Raw genomic sequence first — 20,074 nt, 5'->3', positions numbered from 1 at the left:
AAAGAAGACTCCCTGTCACCCACCGCATCCTCTTTGCCCCTGTCCCATTTCTTCACCCTCGCCTAGAGCCTCCTTCTCCACCCTCCTCCTCACCCACAGACTCACTTCCTAAATGATAGATGTTATGCTGAACAAAATGCACTCTGTTAAATAGGACACGGGACTGACTCTTAATGAAGTGTGCCACACAGCTACCTCTGCTACCTCCCCAATTGAAATCCCTCTTGGCCTCTGTCCCAGCTAAGCTCTCAAAAAAGAAAAAAAAAAAAAAAGAGACAAACAGATAAGCACAAGCTGATCCCTTTGCAGGGAAGTGTCCTAACACTAATAGGCTTCAGTGTTTCTCAGTGACAGATCCTTACTGTGTTCAATGCCAGTAAAGCCACCCTCTGACACAGATGCAGGGAAAGCCCAAATGACCATACCGCATGTGCGTGCCAAGCACAGAGACAGGTGGAAATCAACCACATGAGCTCTCTCTTCCCCCTCAGCACAGTTTTACTCCAGGACAGGCATTTCCAACCACACCAGACCACAGCAATTTACTTCCCACCCCAAGCGGGGCAGGGGAAACGTCTATGGAGAAATGTGTGACCCCCATCCTCTGTTCAGTCTCAGGCTCTGTGCCTTCTCCCCTGCTTGCATCCCCTTTTCTGAGCCACTTCGTTTGCCAGGAGATAAAACAAACGACGCAATACTAGGAGTAATCTTTTGATGCCCTCCCTGCCGGTGTCTCTCCCCTTTGTGTGACGGACACAGCAGGCAGAGGCCACCTTCGAGCCACCCACCCACCACCCTTTCCTCTGCTCCTAGCCCTTCATCCGCAGGCAGCGATGGGCCTGAAGAAGAAGGGCATAATAAATAACGGCAGAAGAATAACAGATGGCGCAGAATAAACCACGGGAAATTCATGTCCTCTGAAGTTGTCGGCGAATAGGAAGCACAGAGGAGCTGTTGTACTGCAGAGCAGCATGAGATCCGCAGCTCGGCTGAACCCGCCGGCTTAGCCAAACACCAGAACCGCCAGGGACAAGACGAGGTCTTTTGTTAAAGCTTCCCTGGAGGGTATTAATCAAAAAGCTTGGAAGACACATGATAAAACCAGTAAACGTTAGTCTGCTCTTTTCAACACATGAAGCTTGGGCTGTACTTTAAGCTTGCTCCTTGAAAACATTTCTTTGTTCAGTTTCTGCTAAAATCAGATCCGATTATAAGTCCTTGCGTGCCATTTCAGACATACATATATTTTCTCAGAGAACAGAGATCTTCTGCAAATATTTACTCACAGAACTCATTTGCAGCTAACAGGGTAAGTACATCAGATAAGTAAGAAAATTAGCTATTATGCAAACACACTTCACACACTTCTCCCCTACAAGTTAGGGGAAATGGTTAACTGTGCCTGTTTCAGGGCTTTTTGACAGCCTTTAACATACCCAGGTTGTAGGAAAATTTTTTTAGAATATAAAAAGGAAAGGACTTGGCAAGAACACGGATCTAAGAATTCAATTAAAAGCAATCAAGAAGCCAGAAGCCCCTTCCCGAGATCACAGGCGTTTTAGCTCATTTTAATGAGAGCCAAAAGTCTCCCCGAAGAAACAAACCACACAAAAAAAGACCAACTCTTCTCAAAAGACAAGACGTAGGTAGAAAATACACGGTGCAGGGAGTAGCTGTCAGCTGCAGACACTGCTGCTGCTGCTGCATCTCAAGGTTGCAGCTGACTGCAGCCCGGGACTTACCTTGTGGAGCTGTGATGATCCTGGGGTTCACCTTGGAGCGCCCTGCTGCCCACATGCCCAGCTGGCTGGCGCACAGGGCCACGAAGAGGGCAACGGGCGACCTCCTGCACATTTCTACTTATTCAGCGAGCAAAGATCATGAGCTTGTGAGGCTGACAGCTGCATCGCTTGCCTTACAAAAGAGTGGGCAGCATCCAATCACTGAAGCAGAGGGCGGGACTATGTTTGAAAAAAAAAAAAAAAATCCAAAGTGACTCTTCTCATTTAGCACCTGATTTTCAGCAGTTCATACCTGCAGGCTTTGCTGGGGGTTTTGGTCCTTCTTTCTTTTTTCTCCCTCCTTCTGTAAGGGGAAGGTGGGAGCCTGATGGCTTTGTTCACCTTTGAGGCTCTTGAGAAAAGCTGCAGGTGGCCCAAGGCTCGCAATCAACTTATCACAGAGACTTGTAAGAGGAATATTAAGGTTGATACGAGTGAAATAAGAACAAAAGTATGTGTGTGTAAGAACTCACAAGAAGCAACAGCAGATGATGGGTGCAGAGACTGATAACAAAGGATTGCTGCTCCCAGTTGCTTAAATAAAAGGATATGTCAAGGTCAGAAAGCCATGGTCAGATATGAGGACCAGCTCACTAATAGAAGATTCTGCTCTACCATCAGGAGCATGCAGCAAGGCTGCAGCATTTGTGTGCCAGCCCTCTATCCCCCTAGTGCTATAGTAAGACAATAGCAAAGGGCCACTCCTAGGAAAATAAAACACTGCTCAAAAATTCATTTGTCATCACAAATCAGGAAGACTACGAGACAAATACCAGAGACATGATGATGACTCAGCTGTGCCCCTTAACCTGTGTCACACCCCACACACACAGCAGACCAGTCGAACTCACATCGTGGTGCTTGCGAGCATGCCGGCACCAGTGTGGGAGCAAATGACATCCTAGAGTGCATCCACTTGGAGAAAAATCCACTAGGAGCTGGGGTGAAGAAATACTCCCCTTCCCTAAGATCCTGCCCTTACTTTTGTGATGCTAATGTTCTCCGAAAGGACTGTATGCAGAGCACACCCCGCTCAGGGGGCTGGCCTGCCACAGGGCTGTGGCACAACCTTTGGAAAGTCACTTTGCTTTGCCAAACCTCCCCATTCTCCCGATTCCCCGTCAGGAGGCCAGGAAGGGCTGATGGTCTTTGTGAAGCGCTGTGAGGTTTGTTAATGAGAAGAGCAGGGCATTACGTGCGAGGAAAGCGAGGTCGGACGTGACCAGAATAGGAGAGCCCCACGGGGAACTCACAAGGATGAGAGATGCAGCTGCGCTCTTTAAAGTTGGTATTGAAGCTAGACCCAGGACCGCTTTGCTCCTGAAGGAGATGAACAGTGGCAGGGCAAGGGGGGCATTTTGGAGGAAGCAAAAAATTAATGAGCCAGCTGAAAGTGAATTTTAAGGACCCACAGGAATTTCCCACCAACTCTTAAGTATGGGGTTTCATCTTTCTCTTTAGTCAAATATCTGCTTGGGTAATTACACTATGATAACATACAGATCATTCTGGTTTTTCACTTTTGGACACGGTGATTACCAGCCTTGAACCGTTTTGCATTCCTGCTCACCTCAAAACAACTGCCCATTCCCCCCCAGAGGCATCTGTATTTCTTTACCTGCCCCACTGATCCCAGAGGTGCTAAACCCTGTTATCACTTGTTTTCTTGCAGAGAAGGCTTCCTGAGAAACATCTTATTCATTAAGACTCTTTCACACAGTCAGGAGTGAAAAAGAAACATTGTATGGCTTAGGCTGTTGATTTACAAGCAAACCATGATGGTTCCTTAATAAATATCGGCACTTAGCATTTTGCATCCACCCCAAATTTGGGCTACACCATGAAAGTTGCATATATTATTATCTGCTTTGCCTTTTATGACACAACACAGCTGGTGGGCTGGGAAACTGGCTTCCAACTCCCACTCTTGACAAAGTTGCCAACTGGAAACACAGAAGGGTTCTGATCAGAGATGAATGAGGAGAGTTTCTGCCTTATTAGAACAGTATATCCTTTGCTTTTCCCTTTTCCTTGGCCCTAACACAGCTGGGGACTCTGCATGGTTAGCTTTCAGGTTTTTTTTCCACCTGCAGCTAAATACAATGCTCCTGTGTATAACATTCAGCTTCAAACTCCCCCAGGAACTTTGGAAGTATTCATCTCTGGGCTCTTTCTACTTCAACACTTAAGATCCCACTCCATCTGCTAGACCAGGAGCTGAGCCACCCCATGAACATGCCTGTATTGTGGTCCTGGATTCAGAATGATGCTATAGCACCTTTTGCTTTTGCTAAGCAAGAGACTCAGCAGAGAGCTTGGTCTGTATCAATTAAATACAAAGCTGTGCGAGATCTCTGCATACAGCCCACCAGCAAAGGAGCCCACAGCAGAGGAGAAAAAAGTGACAATGGTGGAACACGCTGGTAACACAAGTATACAGGAGCATCTCACCCAAAATGCTGGTTACAACTCTTCAAAATAATGGTCTTCATTAAAACTGAGCTTTCACCCTAATGACTTTGCTCCCTCCAGAAGCTATAGCTCCCCTTAGCGTCCTTTTTCCTCCCCACAAGCTCCTTCAGGGCAGCAAAGTGACTTGATCAGCCAGGATGAGCCTGACTCCCACAGGTGCAGAAACATTAGATCATTTCACAGGTCAACATTGGGAAAGTGACTTCAACACACGAGCACGATCTGGAGGGTCAAGGGAGTGGCATGGCACACACCGTGCAATGCTTTGGGAAAATAACCCCACCACGAGTTCCCCATGGGCAGGGCTGTCCCACAGGCATATAAAGTAGCCCAGTGCAATGCTGCACACATTTCATCAAGCAACAGCCCAGCTTGTAGGCTTGGGAGGAGTGCAGAGCTGATTTCAAGGTTGCTCCAACCCTGTACCAGTTTGCAGGAGGTGCTGAATACAGAACAGTGCCCTGAATGCAGCCAGAAACCTGCTGTGCATTAAGTACACACATGCCTGACCGAAAACAGGCAAGCACTTCTGTGACAGAGTTTGTTTGCTCAGGACCTGCTCAGCCGCATGCCATGACCTCCACTACCCAACAAGGAATGCATACACAAGCAATCGGATTCCAGGCACGAACTCCCTGCTCAGCCTCCTCCTGCTTCACTCAAGTAGCGAAACTTCCACAGTGCAAATTATGTGCAGTTTTTTCCAGATCATGATACTCTGTTCCAACACAGATCAGAAGGCAGCTTCCCCAAGTATCTTGTAAAAGTCATAAAGCACAGATTTTCCTTAAGAGGAACAGTTTTATTCATCACTGCAGAGGAGACAGACGGCTTCAACGTTTGCAGCCCAGGCAGCCAAACTATTATGAAACCTCCCGTTTTAGTTGGTATCTTTTCATTAGAGAAGAACAGGTATGTTAGAGCATTATTCACAAGAACATACCAATTACCTTCTGCTAACCCCAGGTCAGGAATGTGACCCTGAGAAACAGCCAGTAGGCGTGATGGATTTGAACATAGACAAATCTTCCATGGGAAAAAAAAACAACAAAAAAAACCCCATCAACAACACACTGTTATCCCTGCAAGAGCCAGGCAAGATCTTTCCTCTATTGTGCCATCTCTTCCAGAAACCTGACAAGCCAGGCAATATCTCTCCTCTGTTGTGCCACCTCTTCCAGAAACCTGACAAGGCAGGCAAGATCTTTCCTCTGTTGTGCCATCTCTTCCTGAAATCTCGATCTCTGGCTGTTATCAGCCATAGCTGCTTCATAACAGTACAAAGAGGGTCCTTTCTGAACATGGCACAAAGGACTGAGGATGTTCACCAGGTCCAGCATGCCACACCTGTGCACGTGTTTCCACAGTCCCTCCCTAGACAAGACTGGGAGACTGCATGTTTTGACACAGAGCATGGGAAATCCTCTGTTAAACCCTGCCTGTGCAGGGACCCTGCTGTAGGATGGACTGATGTCCCATGAGGCCAGGACACGAGTATAAATTACCATTGTAGAGCTTTGGAAGATCAGAGCTTCTATTTCTTACCCCTTGTATTTCACCTTTGGAAAGTCGACTTATAAGCATGGGGGTTGAGAGGGGAAAAAAGTGAAATTCCACTCACGGTTTCTTTTAGCGCTGACCACAGGTCTTTCAGTCCTCAGATGACAAAGTGAGGTGGGAAAGAGGCAAAGCAGACCATTTATCAGCAAGCTGCTGCATTCTGCTTTCAACACACAAATCCTCCTGCCCAACTCACATTCCTTGCAGACAGCTACCACATCAAGCATCCCGTCCTAAGGCCACAGCCCTGCAATGGCTGTCAACCCTTCAGCCTCTCCAGGCATGGTGTTTTCATGCAAGCTCATCTCCATTGGCTGTTTAAGCTGGACTGAGTCTGGGGGGCTGATCAGTTGGTATCCCTCCCCCTCTCAGTTCTGCCATCATGCTGAAGGACAGCACAGAATCTCCTGCCCCAAGAAGTGTCATTAAAGGGGTCAGGAGCCCCCATGTGCTAAACACCACCCCCAGGGCTTTAAAAGCAGTCAAGGAAGGGGTAAAGGAACCATGTGCCCCAGGACATCTTTTTCTGGTAGATCAACCGCTTTGACTTGCCAAAGGAAACCTGTGGCAGAGCCATCTTGCACTCAACTCCCTGTAAAGCAGCACAAAACCCCTAGCTGGGACTCTCCTTCTTCAGTGCTTTCCCCTCTGCCACTGAGGAAACCCCTGGGGCTCACCCCAGGCAGGACCTCCCAGACCAGAGCTTCACAACACCATCCACTGATCACAGTAGCTTGTGGAGATCCTGCCTGAGGACTAGCCACAAACTCCACTCAACTAGATGACCCCAAACCACACCTCACCCTCTTCATTAAACACCCATTTGGTTGGCAAATGCCTTTCACCTGAATGATCATCTCATTAACAAGCAGCACTGTCAATAGTGATTGAGAACTCACTGACAGAGCAGGAAAGGAGGTAAAACAGATGCACATCAGTGACACAGACTGCCAAGTGTATGCACACCCCTCAGACAGGGGTATCAAAGGCTTTAGGCAGAGTAAATAAAAACCAATGCACAGTCCTACCCAATTAAAAGAAAGTTAAAAAAGAACAGAAATAAGTTGCTTTGTTGAGATTGATCTGCCGCACTCCCACCACGACAGCTGCATATTGATATACTAATGCCGCACAGTGCGTCAGCAATGTCTTCCTACAAGGGCCCAGCAGGCCAGACTGTGTTTTTGCTTACCTGAAACTCTTGGTGTTTCTTTTCTTGACCACTGTGCTCCTCTACTTCCTGGCAGGGCCTGGATTTCAGAGCAGCATCACCACATGCTGCAGAGCAGTTACCATGCTCTCCTGTGGGAAAGGCTATGTTTCAGCAGTGGGCAAAGCAGCCTCCTCAGCAATACCGATTCCCACATCTGCCAGCTGCTCTGAACAGCCCTACAAAGCGTCCAGCACCCACAATCCCATAAACAAGCTTATAAGCCCCCTTTATCAGCTCCATTAAACCCACAAAGTCCTCCTGGTAACACACAAGTTAAGGTTCACTCTCTGCAATCTGGTCTCCCATTCCCTGCCACAATATGGGTTAGAATTTAAGTCCACATTTTCCTCTGGGGAATCAAAGCAAGTCACCTGGTCCCCAAGAAGCCACTTAAAATTGCTGCTGGGAAAAATGCCAACAGAGTCTCTTACAAACTGGCCAGGCACATAAGATTAAGTGGAGGCTGCTCAGGAAAGTAAACTATTTTAAAGATATTAAGCTGACCTTGTACTGTTCAAGTACTTCCAGCAGTGATATCTGTCTTGCCAGGAAGGGAGAGACATCTAAGAAGTGGTCTGTCTCTTGCTCCTCCTGCCTATTTTGGCCCCTGCTAGCCAACCCTGGGCCAAATGACGCAGAAGGTAAGCATCTGCAGTTCAGCACTGTCCTTGGCTCTAAACTCTGAACCTGCCTGGTGACATGAAGGCTCGGCACCACAGATGCACTGGTTTCTCTTTCCATCAGACATGGGAAGCCCTCCATCTCTTCCGGCAGGAGAGTGGGAACAGCTCAGGACCTCACCATGTGCTGGGCCTGTTTGACTTATTTTTCCCTGTGACCTGCCAAAACTCTTCAAAGGGACACTGGCCTGGGCAGGGAAGAGCTCCTCTTTCTTCCTGCCTGCTATCTGCCCTTCCTTGTGCTGGCTTCATGCCTGTCACCTGCTTCCTGGTTGTTATGTGTCCAGATCACTCCCACACAGCTCATTTGGGAAAGCAATTACAGGAAGCCATAAGGAACCAGGTCACAGAGTTTTGGGAGAGGAGGAAAAGAAGAATTAAAAAAATGAGGCGGAGGAAGAATAAAGGGACACGAACTCACTTGACCAGACAACAGTTGGCAGGATCCATCGGATGATTAAATTATGTATAACTGAGGATCCTTTGGGATCAAAGCATTTAATGCCAGGGAGCTAGACCTCAAAAAGGAATCCTGCAGAGACAGGATGGTCAGCAGTCCTTCCCTTCCCTGGAACAGGCTGTATGCAAACAAACCAATTAACAGAAAGGTAAACAGTTTGGAGTCTGCTCTGCAGGATGTCAGGGCAGCATGCTGGGGGATTACAGAGCTCTCCTGTCATTAGCAACCCTTTCTGCTTTAGCAAGATTAAGTCACTACTTAACTACTGTTAACTACTAACACCCCATATGTAGCTCTAAAAGTCCCTAAACCTCAGATGAATGGATGCTGGAAAATCTACTGGAGATGGATCTTCCTCTACTCACCCTGTTCTTACATTTTTCTGCAGCATCTGTCATTGGCCATTGCAGAAGACAGGGGATGCTGGCTCTGATCCTACATAAGCTGTTTCATGCTTTTATCACCCCTGGAGTGGAACTCCACAGCTCTCCAGCTTCTCCCTCAAACTCAACACCTAAACTAACGCAGCCCGCTGAACAAGTGGACCATGCTCTTAAATCAGCAAGGTATTTATTTCAGTGGTTGTAGGGGTCGGCGTTCGGAAGATCTCGCGTTGTCACGGAAAGTTAGAGGGTTAGTCGCAGCCTTGTGATGTACCTGTAACCCCACCTCCCCTTGTTAGTATAAAAGGAATTAACTGCGCAATAAAAGCCGGAAGTTGGCGCTCACACTGTGTGTGTTATCTGTCTCTTTCCCTGGTCCGGGCCGACCAGTGATCTAAGCGTGGCACCTTGATATGTAGCGAATGCTACAAGTGGTAGGGAAAAAAAAGTCTCAGAGTGATTTTCGGACAACCATTCTGTGTGCTGGCAGCCTGGAACACCCAGAAGTCAGCTAGAAAGACTGTGTGGTCAGAAATGCTCCCCAAAATCCCTGGTCTCACCTTCAGAGCATTGGGGGGGTTGGGTTTTTTTCAAAGTTTCCAGGCTCAGTTCAAGAGGACTAGAGTCAGGAAGCTTCACATTCAAAGCTAGTGGCTCAGCCATTGTCTTGACTTCAAAAGATATATCAGAGGATGTTTATCTTCTTCCCTCTGACCTCTCCTTTTGCTTACCATACTCTTAAACTCAAGCATCCTTGTAAGGCAGAACTAGAACTACATGCACTACTATAAATCAAAGGATTATTCATAAACATTGTGATTTATGAATATTAGAATACAATAAACATAGAACAAAATACTAGGAAATAGAAAAATCTTCATGGTGTGACATCTTCAGTACATTTCTGCTTTCACCAAGTTAAATAGAGTCAGTTGCCTTAAATCCACACTGTTTTATTGTGCTGTTCTCCAGTTAGCATCACATGGACTCTTTGCTGTGCAACGCACAGTTCCTTTAAAAGGATGCTTTGATGACTAAAGTCACAGAGCTCCCCTTTCGCTACTTCTAAAGGAAAGTGTTGGTTCATGCTAGGAAAGAGACTAAGTCCCACAGGACACAGGCTGCTAGAAAGCTGCACGGTATCAGCTGCCCTGATCTGTGGGCTCTCACCTTATTCCTGATCAGTTGTCCCAGCATCAGGAAAACTCTTTCCTCCTTCCTCAAAAGTCTGCCTAAGAAAGAGGAAGACCAAGATTTCATTATTGCCAAGGAAAGCCCACCAGGTCCCACTGCCCCCTCTTCCCTTTGTCCTGCCACTAGCCTGGCCCCTTTGGTGAGAACATTCAGCTCACTGAACCAGCACAAAGCTAACTTAAGAAGAAAAACTAAAAATGATTATGTGTTTCCTGACAATTTGGCATTCCCCGCAAGGACAAAGCTGAAAGCAGCCAGGAAAGCACCGAGTCCTTTGCAAAGAAAGCAAGCCAATGGGCAAGGGCTCTGCCAGACAAGTTCCCTGCTGCTGTTCACGACGTGGATGTATCCTGCCAGGCTGCCAAAGCTTACTCCTGCCCGAGCAAATCCTGAGGGAGACACTCAGCTGCTGCATCCTGGAGCACTGGAGAAAGTCACCTTCACCAATATCCTGAATTAATGTGCCAGAGATGAGCTGGGGGCCAAGGTACATAGCCCGACAGTGTGCTGGGGAGAAGAGAACGATGCTCCCCCAGCTCAGTACAGATGTCTGATGGCAAGGGCACTGTGATGGTTAGTCCTCTGGCTCCTGCACATTTGTGGATGGAGCTGGGCAAAACAGCAACACTGGTTTAAGGTGCTCTGCTGCCTTGCCCAGATGGGGAATTGGTTCCTGTGCCAGGGTTCTGCAAGCAGAGGACACTCAGACCCTCTGGCTGGCTGGGGAAGCAACGAAGAAACATTTATTCTGAAATACTGGAGACATGTGGGAGGATGAGGGGAAATCTCTCCAACACTAGTCATTTGAAGTCAGAAATCAAGGCTGATGAGCTTGAAACTTTGGCAGTTTATGTTCTGATACAACAAACCACCCAAGCATGCCCAGACCAGAGAGACCGTGTCTGCACATAAACAATTAATACCTCAAACACCATCTGCTCCTGGGATAGATCTTGCTGGTTGTATTCGCTTCACACATGGGAAGGCTCCAGCATCATTGTGAAAGCAGAGGAAGACGGAGGTGGGCAGTCACACAGGCTGAGGTACTGCAAAAGCCATCAGGGACGTGAAGCCTGGGAGATTCTGCTCTGTCTCCATTTCACCCTTTTGCTGGAAAATTACCACCCTCAACGCCGCTCTGCTCCTCATGGAGACAGTCAGCTCAGGACTGTCTTAGGCAGAAAGAGACAAGGCAGAAATGGCGAAAAAGCCATCAAGGTGGCCAAAGTAGAAAAGCAGAGCCCATATGGTGAAAAGCCTAGATCCCAGCCAAACTGCCAATCCCTGCAGGTGTCCATGATGCACCAGCATTGACAGTCAAGCACCAGAACAAATAACAAGACTACCAAAACCACAGGAGTACAAACAACTGCTACCATTACTACTGAAAACCCCTGCTGCGGGCAGGATACAGATAAGCCAAGACCCAACAACCAAAGCTGGTGCAAGCAGAGGTGAAGGTTGTCAGGGCAGTGGCACCAAGGGTGGACCACAAGGAACAGGCAGGCAGGAGACAGCGCATCACAATTTGCTCCCAAAGAGCAGAATCTGTTGTGTTCAGCCACTGGCAAGTTAGTGCCTGGACTTAGCTGCTTTCTCAGCAAGCAATGGACACCAGCACCTCCCAGAGTCATTCCAGCTTTGTTCCAATACCTCTCTCAGGATATAGGCTCCTCCAATGACTGTAGAAGTCAGGACAACTGCCTCAGACAAGAGACCTCATGCTACATCCCCATAAGCCACATTTAGGCTGCTAACCCCAGGCGAAGGGCCTCTCCAAACAAGCATGTGCCTCCTGCAGCCTCCCCCTGGCCGGTATATCCCCCTTGGCAGAGGCTGTGCTGGCTGAGCTTTCTCTGCACAGAGGTGGCTGCCAGTATCGCTTTCATCTCAAGGCAGAAGGCACTCGGCCATTACACCAGGTGGGAAGGCAGTGCTCACCTGGCTGCTGCAGAGCCAGTTCTGAGTATCTCTGAACTTCCACTCTCCTACAAGAGCTCCTGCATCAAAGTTTCCCTTCCTCCTCCTCCTCCATCACCAGCCCTGCAGGTGCCAGGCAGAGCCTCTCTTCCCATCCTTGCGTCTCTAAATTTGCCTGGTTGCTGAGCACGTCTATTCTAGGCAGCCAAAGGCAGGCGAGATGAGGGAAGTGAAGCGCATGCATCAGTCGCGTCGTGAACAACATCAGTGCCAAGTTCTTCTCTGCTATAGCCAGTTCAGACGGAGAATGTATCTGATGTGGTGCTCCAAGCCAAGTAACACAATTTGTGAAAAAAATCAAAAAAGTTTTTTCCATACAAAGCATCCAGGCAATTCTCAGTTATATGGGGACACAGGGAGAAGCAGAAATAGCCATTTTAACAGAAAAAAACTACTTAGTACAAAATGTGGATCAAACTGATCAAATCATAAGAGCAAGGTCAGGACAGAAAAGAAATACCACTTTGGGACACCAATAACCCCAAGCTAGCCTAAGCTGAGAATTGACATGGTACAGAAAAGCAAACCAGTCGCCCTGGTCCCACAGCAAGTCCTGCTAGCCCTGAGCAGGTCTGATAAGGCCTGCAAATGCTTTCCAGCTTTGGGCAGCAGCATCTGCAATACAGCTAATCCTCAGTTAGCCTGGGAGGATTGAGGGCTGAGAGCAGGGCTTGTCTCCACAGTGGGGAAGGGAGTGAGGGAGGATGTTGTGCATATGCTAGCCACTCCCTCAGCAAAGCAAGGGGCGAAGGCACCAGGGATGGGAACAAGTTAATCGGTTTTCATACATGTAAAATCATAGCCATCATCTGGACTGGGTTTCCAAAGTGGTTAATGAGGGCAGTAACCTGGAAGGGTGTATCTAGTCAGGAAAGCCAGTTATGTCCATCACATCTTATCTCCTACATAATGAAAAATAAAAACTGTCCCTCCCTCCTTAGAGACTTAATCCTCTAGACAGGATTAAAGTCTATCAGTCAATGGACTACCCTGGAGAGAACAATCCAGCATTTGCTGGGTGATAGCTGAGATTGTATCAGCAAGCAATCGTAGGGCTTGGAGAGGAATTAGAGGGGAGCACAGGCAGCCTGAAGGTATGAAAGCATTTTCTGCTTTTAGCTTCCTAAGTAACGCATGGTGGCATTTCAGGCAGAGCAGCTCCCATTTTCATGCCTTGTTAATCTCAAGGGTACAATCAGACTGAAGCAAAGCCCAGCTCTTATTCTGGCTTCTCTCAGCTCCCACTGACTGTAATTAGAGGCAAATGCCTTTGATTGCGGCTCAGGTCTTAGGCACCTCGAACATGGCACCCAGGATTTCTAGAAGACACTTAAGAAAACACTGACCAACAGGGTAACCTGTGTCAGAGGCAAGGCATTTCTCCTGCCAAGTCATTCGGCAGCACCTCACACTCTTCAGCAATCCCCTCACGACTTGTGCTTCTCATTTTTTTTTACTGTCACCCTGTGGTGGCCATGTACCTGCACCTGTACCCTTGCTCTTGTCAGTTTGCAGGACTCTACCAGCCCTACCCAGCACAACTGAGAAAAAATCGGTTTCTGCTAAGAAACAGACATGATGCCTCTCTGCAGCACCTGTAGCACAAATAGTTCTTTTGTATTGGCCTAACTCATGGCAGGATGGCTATGCAGGTCAGCTACACCCCGAACACTGCTCTCCTAACACATAACAGCTTTGCTCTGCAAGAGGAGTGCCCTCTGCTGAAATAACAACAGTCCTACAACAGGCAAAGCATTTTCTCCAGTTTGCTTCATGCAATGAGCACATTGCCTCACAGATCTGGAACATAACCCAGGACAGATCACAATCCAAACAACAGGCAAGTGAATATAGTCCATTTAATACAGTTAAACACAGAGGGACCACAACGGCAAAACAAGATAGACTGAGGCATGTCAGGTGGGCAGGAATGAAAGAACAGGCAGGAAAACATGTTGACGGATCTAAGACTGTGGAACCATAGGTGCCACATCTCTCCAGCACAGAGCCACCTCTTTCTCCATGCTGGACAAAGTTCTGAGGTCTCGTCTCTGGTGGCCAGGAGGAGGAGATTGGAGAGAGGTATCTGGATCTGGAGGAGCTGCCCTCAGCATGGTTAGTGCTCTCAAACAGGAGCGCACTGCCCACCTGCAAGGAAAGGAGCAGCCACCCCAACTGCTCCATGCTGGAAAGAGGAACCCCAGTGCAGAGAAGAGTTTCAGGGCCAAGTCCCAGACCAAGGAATGTCACAGCTGCCTCAGTGCAACTCACCAGTCCAGCCTCTCCTGCCCAAAAAGCTAGGGAGCCCCACCAGCAAAGATGAGCTCCAGGGCAGCCTGAATGTCCCCTCCAGTGGCCTGCAGGGCTCGGAGACTTAGCTCATCATCGTGTATGCCCATGTCTCGCAGCTGCTGAAGCTGTGGTTGCCACTGGCTCTACAGACAGGAAACAAAGGCAGCTAAGGGTAGGTGCAAGAGTCCAAGCAGAAACAAAACAGCCTTCTCCACAGCCCACTCTTCCACACTGCATTCTCCCACTTCTCTCTAGCTCACAAGTGCAATGCCAAGTGTGCAAACAGATCTGGAAAGCTCAAAGTCTTGCTGCAAACTCCCCAAATCCACCAGCCCACCCTCCCAGTACTTTTGCTTAGGTCTATCATGCCTCCTGCAAGAAGCACTTCTCCGGTGATGCCCCTTTCAGCTTAATGTGCTGCCACAGGAGGCAACTGGAAGAACCACCTCCACCCTGCAACACTCAATGCGGTATGGGGCTTTCACAGGCTCCTGAAGGGAAAGGCTGTGACACTGACCTGCAGGCTGGGCTGCCCTGAGGCCTGCAGGGCATGCTGCAAGGCCTGGCTGAAGAGGTCATTCGTGATGGGTGTTCCTGACTGGACACTGGATGACATTGGGGAGGTCCCAGAGGAGTGACCCTAGGAGGAAACAAGTTGTACATGGATCAGGAGAACACTTGTCACAGGAACCAGAGCCAGCACAGAGCAACGCCTGCTGCACCCCACCATCACGCCTCCTTGAGACTGTATGGAGGAGAACTCAGCCATAAGAAAATAAAGCAGCAAGGGCCCCCAGACCTGAGTGGGGCTTGCACTCAGTCAAACACTGGTTTTACAGCCCAGGAGGATCTCCCTAGCTGCTGCACTGCCATTGTACCTGGGTGCCAGGCGTGGGTGTGTGGGAGCTGCTCTCTGGGGTGCTTGCCAGTGCCAGCGCGGTCGCCAGCTCGCTCTGCGTGATCGGCCGGGGTCCAGCAGCCCCAGCATAGCCAAGGGAAGCTGGGCGGGAACCAGAAGTGCTGCTGGATGGTGTAGATCTTGTGCTCTGCATGGAGGAAAAAAAACCCCAAAACAACAATAACAACAAAAAAAACCCCACCTCTGATGCTGGTGTCCATGTCCCAGTAAAATCTGGCTCATGTGCTCATTTCCCAGGGATTTCTTTCCTACAATACTTAAAACTCACAAGTGGAGAACTTTTAAAAAATAAACATGACAGAATGGGATGTGCTTTTTTCCACAAACTCAGCTATTACAAAACTGCAGAAGACGTTAATGTACCATCCATCAGCTTAAAGACAAAGTGTTACTAGCCTGTAACAAAACAGTTAGCTGTTGACAGGCACTTTTTCAGCCTAAACATGCAATTTCTCTTACAAAATACTTTGTCCTTTGGAGAGGAAAACCTTCTTACATCACAGAAGAAGGGCAGGAACCAACACTCCCATGCTTATCTGTGCACAACTATCTCTGCATCAATTTAGCTATGAAGGTGTTTACTCTCAGGACAAGTGCAGTTCCAAGTAGTGCTTCTGCATTCTTCTGTTGTGACCCTACCTCAGCACTCAAGAAAATACTAACATGAACAGCACCCAAGCATGCCACAATCAATGTTTGTCTCCACAATATCCCTAGGACCAGAACAGCTCGTGCCACTCATGAGACGGGAAGAGAGAAAACTTAAACCCGTATTGCAAGTCCCAAACTGCCATTCCACCTGACCTGGCCACTTACCTGGTGGAAGTCATCTTCATCATCAGAGAGACCTTCAAACAGAAAGCCACCTGCCAACAGAAAAGAGAATCAAGAGATGTAGAAAACGGGGTGCTGGTCAGAATTAGGCACCAGATAAGAATCCCGTGGAGTCCTTGTCCATGCAGCCAGGCTCAGCCCCAGCTGTCCTAACGCACTGGTTAGGACAGAGGCCGCAGCACCAACAAGTTCACATGCAGCAGGTCAGTGGAAGACAGGTCAGGCCCATCATTTGCACAAAACAGAGGCCACAGCACTCTGCTACCAACAGTCATTATACACACTTGGTTGGGAGAGGCCCTGAGGCCAAAGTGCCCCAGATGAGTCTCACACAGCACAGAATCTCTCAAATCACAGTGCATGTTTCTAGCTCAGGAACCCAAACCTCTTTTCCTTCCAGCCTGGGGATGACTCTGTCAGTACAGCACAAACTTGTCTGTAAATCCTGCAGCACATCATTTCTGCAGGTTCCCCACTCATCTGTGTGGCTGAATGTACCTGGCATGTCCCGGTAGGAGCCGGAGGACATGCCTCGGGAGGACGTCTCTGGGGCTGGGAGAGGGGTGCTGCCAGCCACTGAGTGCAGAACAAGGACAATGGCATTCACAAGCGCAGGGTGAGCTGGGATTAGCCTGGAGAGAAAGAGCAGAAGGATGAATACTGTACACAGGGAAACTAAGACATCAGCAGCTCAATATTGACAAAGAACTTATGGCACAGCCATCCCCACTGGCTGCACTAACACCACTGCCTTTGGCTCTCCAGAAACACATACCTCCCCACATTGCTCCACGCAGCTGAAGAAGCTGGAGCTCCTTGATACCATGTTGACCCTCCCATGGTAAACATCTCCCATATGCTCTCAGGGGAGCAACTTTGCTGTGAGCAACCAGATCCAGGTTTGAACCCAGTATCTGGAGGCAACGATGGCCCTGTCTCTCACTAAATATCCTTTGGTTTAATCCAACAGTGGAGGTAGATGTGTATCAAAGTATCAGTTCCCTCTTTCCTGCTGCTGAGGAGGAAGTGTCCTATCCTGAGTCTCTGGCCTGGTGTACCTGTACTGGCAGGCAGGAGCAGAACTCTCTCTCCCACACAGAGAGAAGCAGTCTATACAACAGTGCAACAAAGGCATTGCTTAGTCACTGCACCAGCTTATGTGAACTTACGTGTCCAGCATGTTGGGGTCTGCAAACACTGAAAAGAGATCCTTGTCCTGTAGGACTCCTGGGAGGGATCAGGAAACGTGACAAGTAAGAGACAGGATACAAGAAACAGGAGCCACTCAAACAAGAGTCATGGGAAAAAACAGAAGAATAAATTGTTTTTCAGGAACTGAGTCACTAGCAGACACCATAAAAACTCTATTATTGTTCTCTCTGAAGCCTTTTATGTCTTCCTGGAGAGACTCTCGATCACAGCCACACACCCAAGGGATGGGGCTTTCCCAGCAGATCCCACGGGCTGTGCTCCAGCACGGACAGCTCCACCTTAAGGGCAGGATCAAATCTGGCACCCAGCTCACTCCAGCCCAGCTGTGACCGCATCCCATATTCCACCTGCCTCACAGCAATGTGCCAAAAAGGCTAGTAGCATCCCAGGCCAGAACAAGCAAGCTAAATTTAATGAGCATTTTTGTAACACTTTGCGGCAGGGTGAAAGCATCCATCCCCACTGCTCTCCTCTGGGCTCCATGTTGCCTAATCCTTTCAAAGCCAGCATCCATTCCCAAACATTACCAACGGAGGACAGCTCTGACCCCTGAGCAGGGACCGACTTTTATGCTCCACAAAGGGACTGACAAGGCACTTTCTCTAGAGAAGGGGAACTCTCCTGTCCCTGTGTCAGGAATTAAACACGGGCTATCTTTATTTGGCTTTCCTCAGATCCTCTGGATCACACCTGGACTCACCCAAAGCAACAGGGTCACTGCTGAGGCCGGGAGTAGCTACAATGATCTGATCCAGCGACTCCTTGTTCCCCAGCATTTTGAAGACCTGTCGGAGAAATCAGAGAACAGCAGCATTGCACAACAAGGCTCCACCATGGGAGTCTCTTCACAAAGAGGGGACAGACAAAAGACACCCAGACAGCACAGTATGAAGCCCCACTCACTGCATCTCTGTAGGCAGGACTGCTGTGCAGGGCAGTGTGAAGGACCCGGAACTCCCGTACTGCTGCCACCTTATCCACAGGCTCTGAGGGAGGAAAAACAACAGAACAAAATGTGGTTCTCCCTCTGTCAGCTTTAATAGCCATTCTGCATGCCACTGGGACTTCCATGCTGCAGTAGCAGTAGTGATTCTTCAATGCCCCTGGATTCAGCTAACTCAGAGAAGAAGGGCACAGGCTAATGATTGTGAATGTCTCAGTACAGTTACCACGGCGTAACAACTGCACTCTCAGCTTCCAGATATAGATGTATCCTCCTACACGTACAAAAGGAGTTGTGTTAAAGTAACAACTCTAAACCAACCCATCTTATTCTACAGTCAGACAGACTAGGAACGCACATAAGCCTGCTCATCCCTCAAGCTGAGTAACCAGTCGCTTTGTTCCCGGTTCTCTGGCAACACCCTAAAATTGGTCACAGTCAATTAAGGAAAGGATACTTGCTCTCCACATTACGTAGCTCATTCCTGAGCTCTTCCATCAGCGAGAAAACATAACACTCATTTACTGCTGTTAGAGGTGGAGAGTTCCCACACAAACATATCAGTCAATTCCTCCTCCAAACCTCACATCAGCCTCACAGAAACAAATCACAGGAGAAGCTGTTCCTCAGTCACAAGAGCCCCACTCCAAACACATCCTGAGGAGATCCAAGCAGTAACCCACACTGCCTCCGCCTCACCTGGCTTCTGATCAGGCTCAGGCCAGGACTTGCGCAGGACATGAACAGTGGAGCCAGACTGGATACCATAAAAATCAAGCGTCTGGTCATCCCTCAGCTTACGGCCACAGTAGATCAGATCTAGGAGAGAGAAACATCTAAAGATAAACAGCTATGGCACGCTCAGAAAGGGCCTGGGGTCTTTAAGTGAGGACTGCCTGGGGGTTATTGCTCCACATGTGCAGCTGCTTCACCTGGTCAGCAGTACAGGGACTCCATAACACAGGGAAATTATGGAGCTGAGATTCAGGGAGGGCATTGTGGGGTCGAGACTCACAGAATGTGACTTTGCCACCTCCTTTAGAGGAGCTGACCTCTCTCTCAGTTCTCATAAGAGATCTCACAAGGACACACTGGTATTAGCAAGTCGGAAGGTTTCTTAACAAGGGCACTGATGCTGCAGGAGCACTGTGATCCCAAGCAAATGCAGAACAAACCATCCAAATCACAAGGTCCCAAGACCACTACGGCGCAGCAGTCTCTGGAGCGTGCTTTGAGCTCCCACGCCATGCTATCTGGTTGTGCCAAGTCTTCCCACCAGCCCAACACTACTAACAGAAGGAGGAAGAGGGTGGCCCCAAGCGGTAGGACTTTGACACGACCCACGCAGGCACCTACCGATGAGCTCAGGGTCTGGGACGGACTCCTGCAGCTTGCCGGTGATGAGCTGCTTGAGGTACGAGATGCTGCATCCACCAAGCGGGCATTCTCCCAGCTCTGTCTCTGGCAAACGTAAGATGGATTTGGGAGCCAGCGGCTGATCCGCCAGCTTCACCGCGATGTGCCACTCCGGCAGGGACATTTCAGCCTTCTCACTGAACCTAAGCCAACCTAAGACCCGCAAAGCTCTGGAAAGGGAGGAAAACCAGCCGAAGTGAGACTCTCCGTTGCCCAGACAAACGCCTTATAAATTCAGAGGCCTCATCCTCGCTGGGACGCACACGGAAAATTAACAGGAGGCCTGACCAACACACAGCCGTGTTTTTTAGGCTCCTACCTCGGTCTTAAGCCGTGTCTGAAGCTACAGAGAAGGCAGAAACACCCCTGCTAGCTTCAACACTCAGCTGAGGAAGAAGAGAAGCCAAGAGCAAGGCCCAGCCCGCTTCTCCTGGCGGCTACACCCCCCACCGGGCCACCGTCCACCCCCCGAAAGCCCCGTTTCCCGGCACAGAGACGGTGGAGCAGAGGGGGCATGCGGGGCAAGACGCCCGTGGCTGTTCAGCGATGTGTCCCAGCAGTGCCAGACCCCCACCCCTCCCAGGCCCCCCCAAACCCCCGACCGCCCCTCAGCTCCGCTCTACCCGCATCCCCTGGGCGCGCCGGAAGCGGAAGTGCTGCGCGGCTGCGCGCTGCACCCTGGGAAACGGAGTCCCGCCAGAGGGAGGCGGTGCGTTACCGCTGGGCGACTCCGCG

At 49.2% G+C, this 20,074-nt stretch overlaps 2 protein-coding genes across 10 annotated transcripts in view; both read right to left on the bottom strand.

Moving 5' to 3' along the window:
• Window positions 1–7,118, bottom strand: part of SEMA7A (semaphorin 7A (JohnMiltonHagen blood group)) — a 32,066-nt gene extending 24,948 nt beyond the window's left edge. For 2 of the 4 annotated variants that reach the window (XM_075045669.1, XM_075045670.1), the window contains exons 1-2: window positions 7,006–7,118; window positions 1,743–1,961 (exon numbers count right to left, since the gene is read on the bottom strand). In XM_075045669.1, the coding sequence (XP_074901770.1) occupies window positions 1,743–1,854 (112 nt within the window). In that variant the 5' untranslated portion in view covers window positions 1,855–1,961; window positions 7,006–7,118. Of the gene's footprint in view, window positions 1–1,742; window positions 1,962–5,874; window positions 6,077–7,005 lie in introns of those variants that run through there. The other 2 variants (XM_075045667.1, XM_075045668.1) reach the window with 1 other exon arrangement.
• A 1,018-nt stretch (window positions 7,119–8,136) lies between these two features.
• Window positions 8,137–19,993, bottom strand: UBL7 (ubiquitin like 7). 6 transcript variants are annotated; one of them, XR_012652841.1, is made up of 12 exons: window positions 19,280–19,921; window positions 18,623–18,742; window positions 17,884–17,966; window positions 17,681–17,765; window positions 16,938–16,995; window positions 16,267–16,400; window positions 15,751–15,800; window positions 14,894–15,061; window positions 14,533–14,655; window positions 13,995–14,158; window positions 9,720–9,781; window positions 8,137–8,284 (listed from the first exon to the last, which is right to left on the bottom strand). XR_012652841.1 is itself a non-coding variant. In XM_075045676.1 (11 exons), exons 1-10 carry the CDS (start codon window positions 19,461–19,463, stop codon window positions 14,021–14,023), a joined length of 1,143 nt encoding a protein of 380 aa, XP_074901777.1. In that variant the 5' UTR covers window positions 19,464–19,921; the 3' UTR covers window positions 10,666–10,789; window positions 13,995–14,020. The 6 variants fall into 6 exon arrangements, 5 of the variants coding, with proteins under 5 accessions (XP_074901777.1, XP_074901776.1, XP_074901775.1 ...); XM_075045676.1 differs by lacking the exons at window positions 8,137–8,284; window positions 9,720–9,781 and adding an exon at window positions 10,666–10,789; XM_075045675.1 differs by lacking the exons at window positions 8,137–8,284; window positions 9,720–9,781 and adding an exon at window positions 10,730–10,853.
• Between the last annotated feature and the right edge of the window lie 81 nt (window positions 19,994–20,074).

This window comes from Buteo buteo, chromosome 13 (genome assembly GCF_964188355.1).
Source record: "Buteo buteo chromosome 13, bButBut1.hap1.1, whole genome shotgun sequence".
Classification (NCBI taxonomy): Eukaryota; Metazoa; Chordata; class Aves; order Accipitriformes; family Accipitridae; genus Buteo; species Buteo buteo.
The sequence above is the reverse complement of the archived record's forward strand: the minus strand, read 5'-3'. Positions and strand labels throughout refer to the sequence as shown.

Coding starts and splice junctions, on each gene's coding strand:
- UBL7 (XM_075045674.1), bottom strand. CDS start 19,463: ATGTCCCTGCCGGAGTGGCACATCGCGGTGAAGCTGGCGGATCAGCCG. Junction 17,766..17,883: donor GTCCTGCCTACAGAGATGCA/GTGAGTGGGGCT, acceptor TTTCTCCGACAG/GTCTTCAAAATGCTGGGGAA. Junction 16,996..17,680: donor CAGTGACCCTGTTGCTTTGG/GTGAGTCCAGGT, acceptor GATCCCTCCCAG/GAGTCCTACAGGACAAGGAT.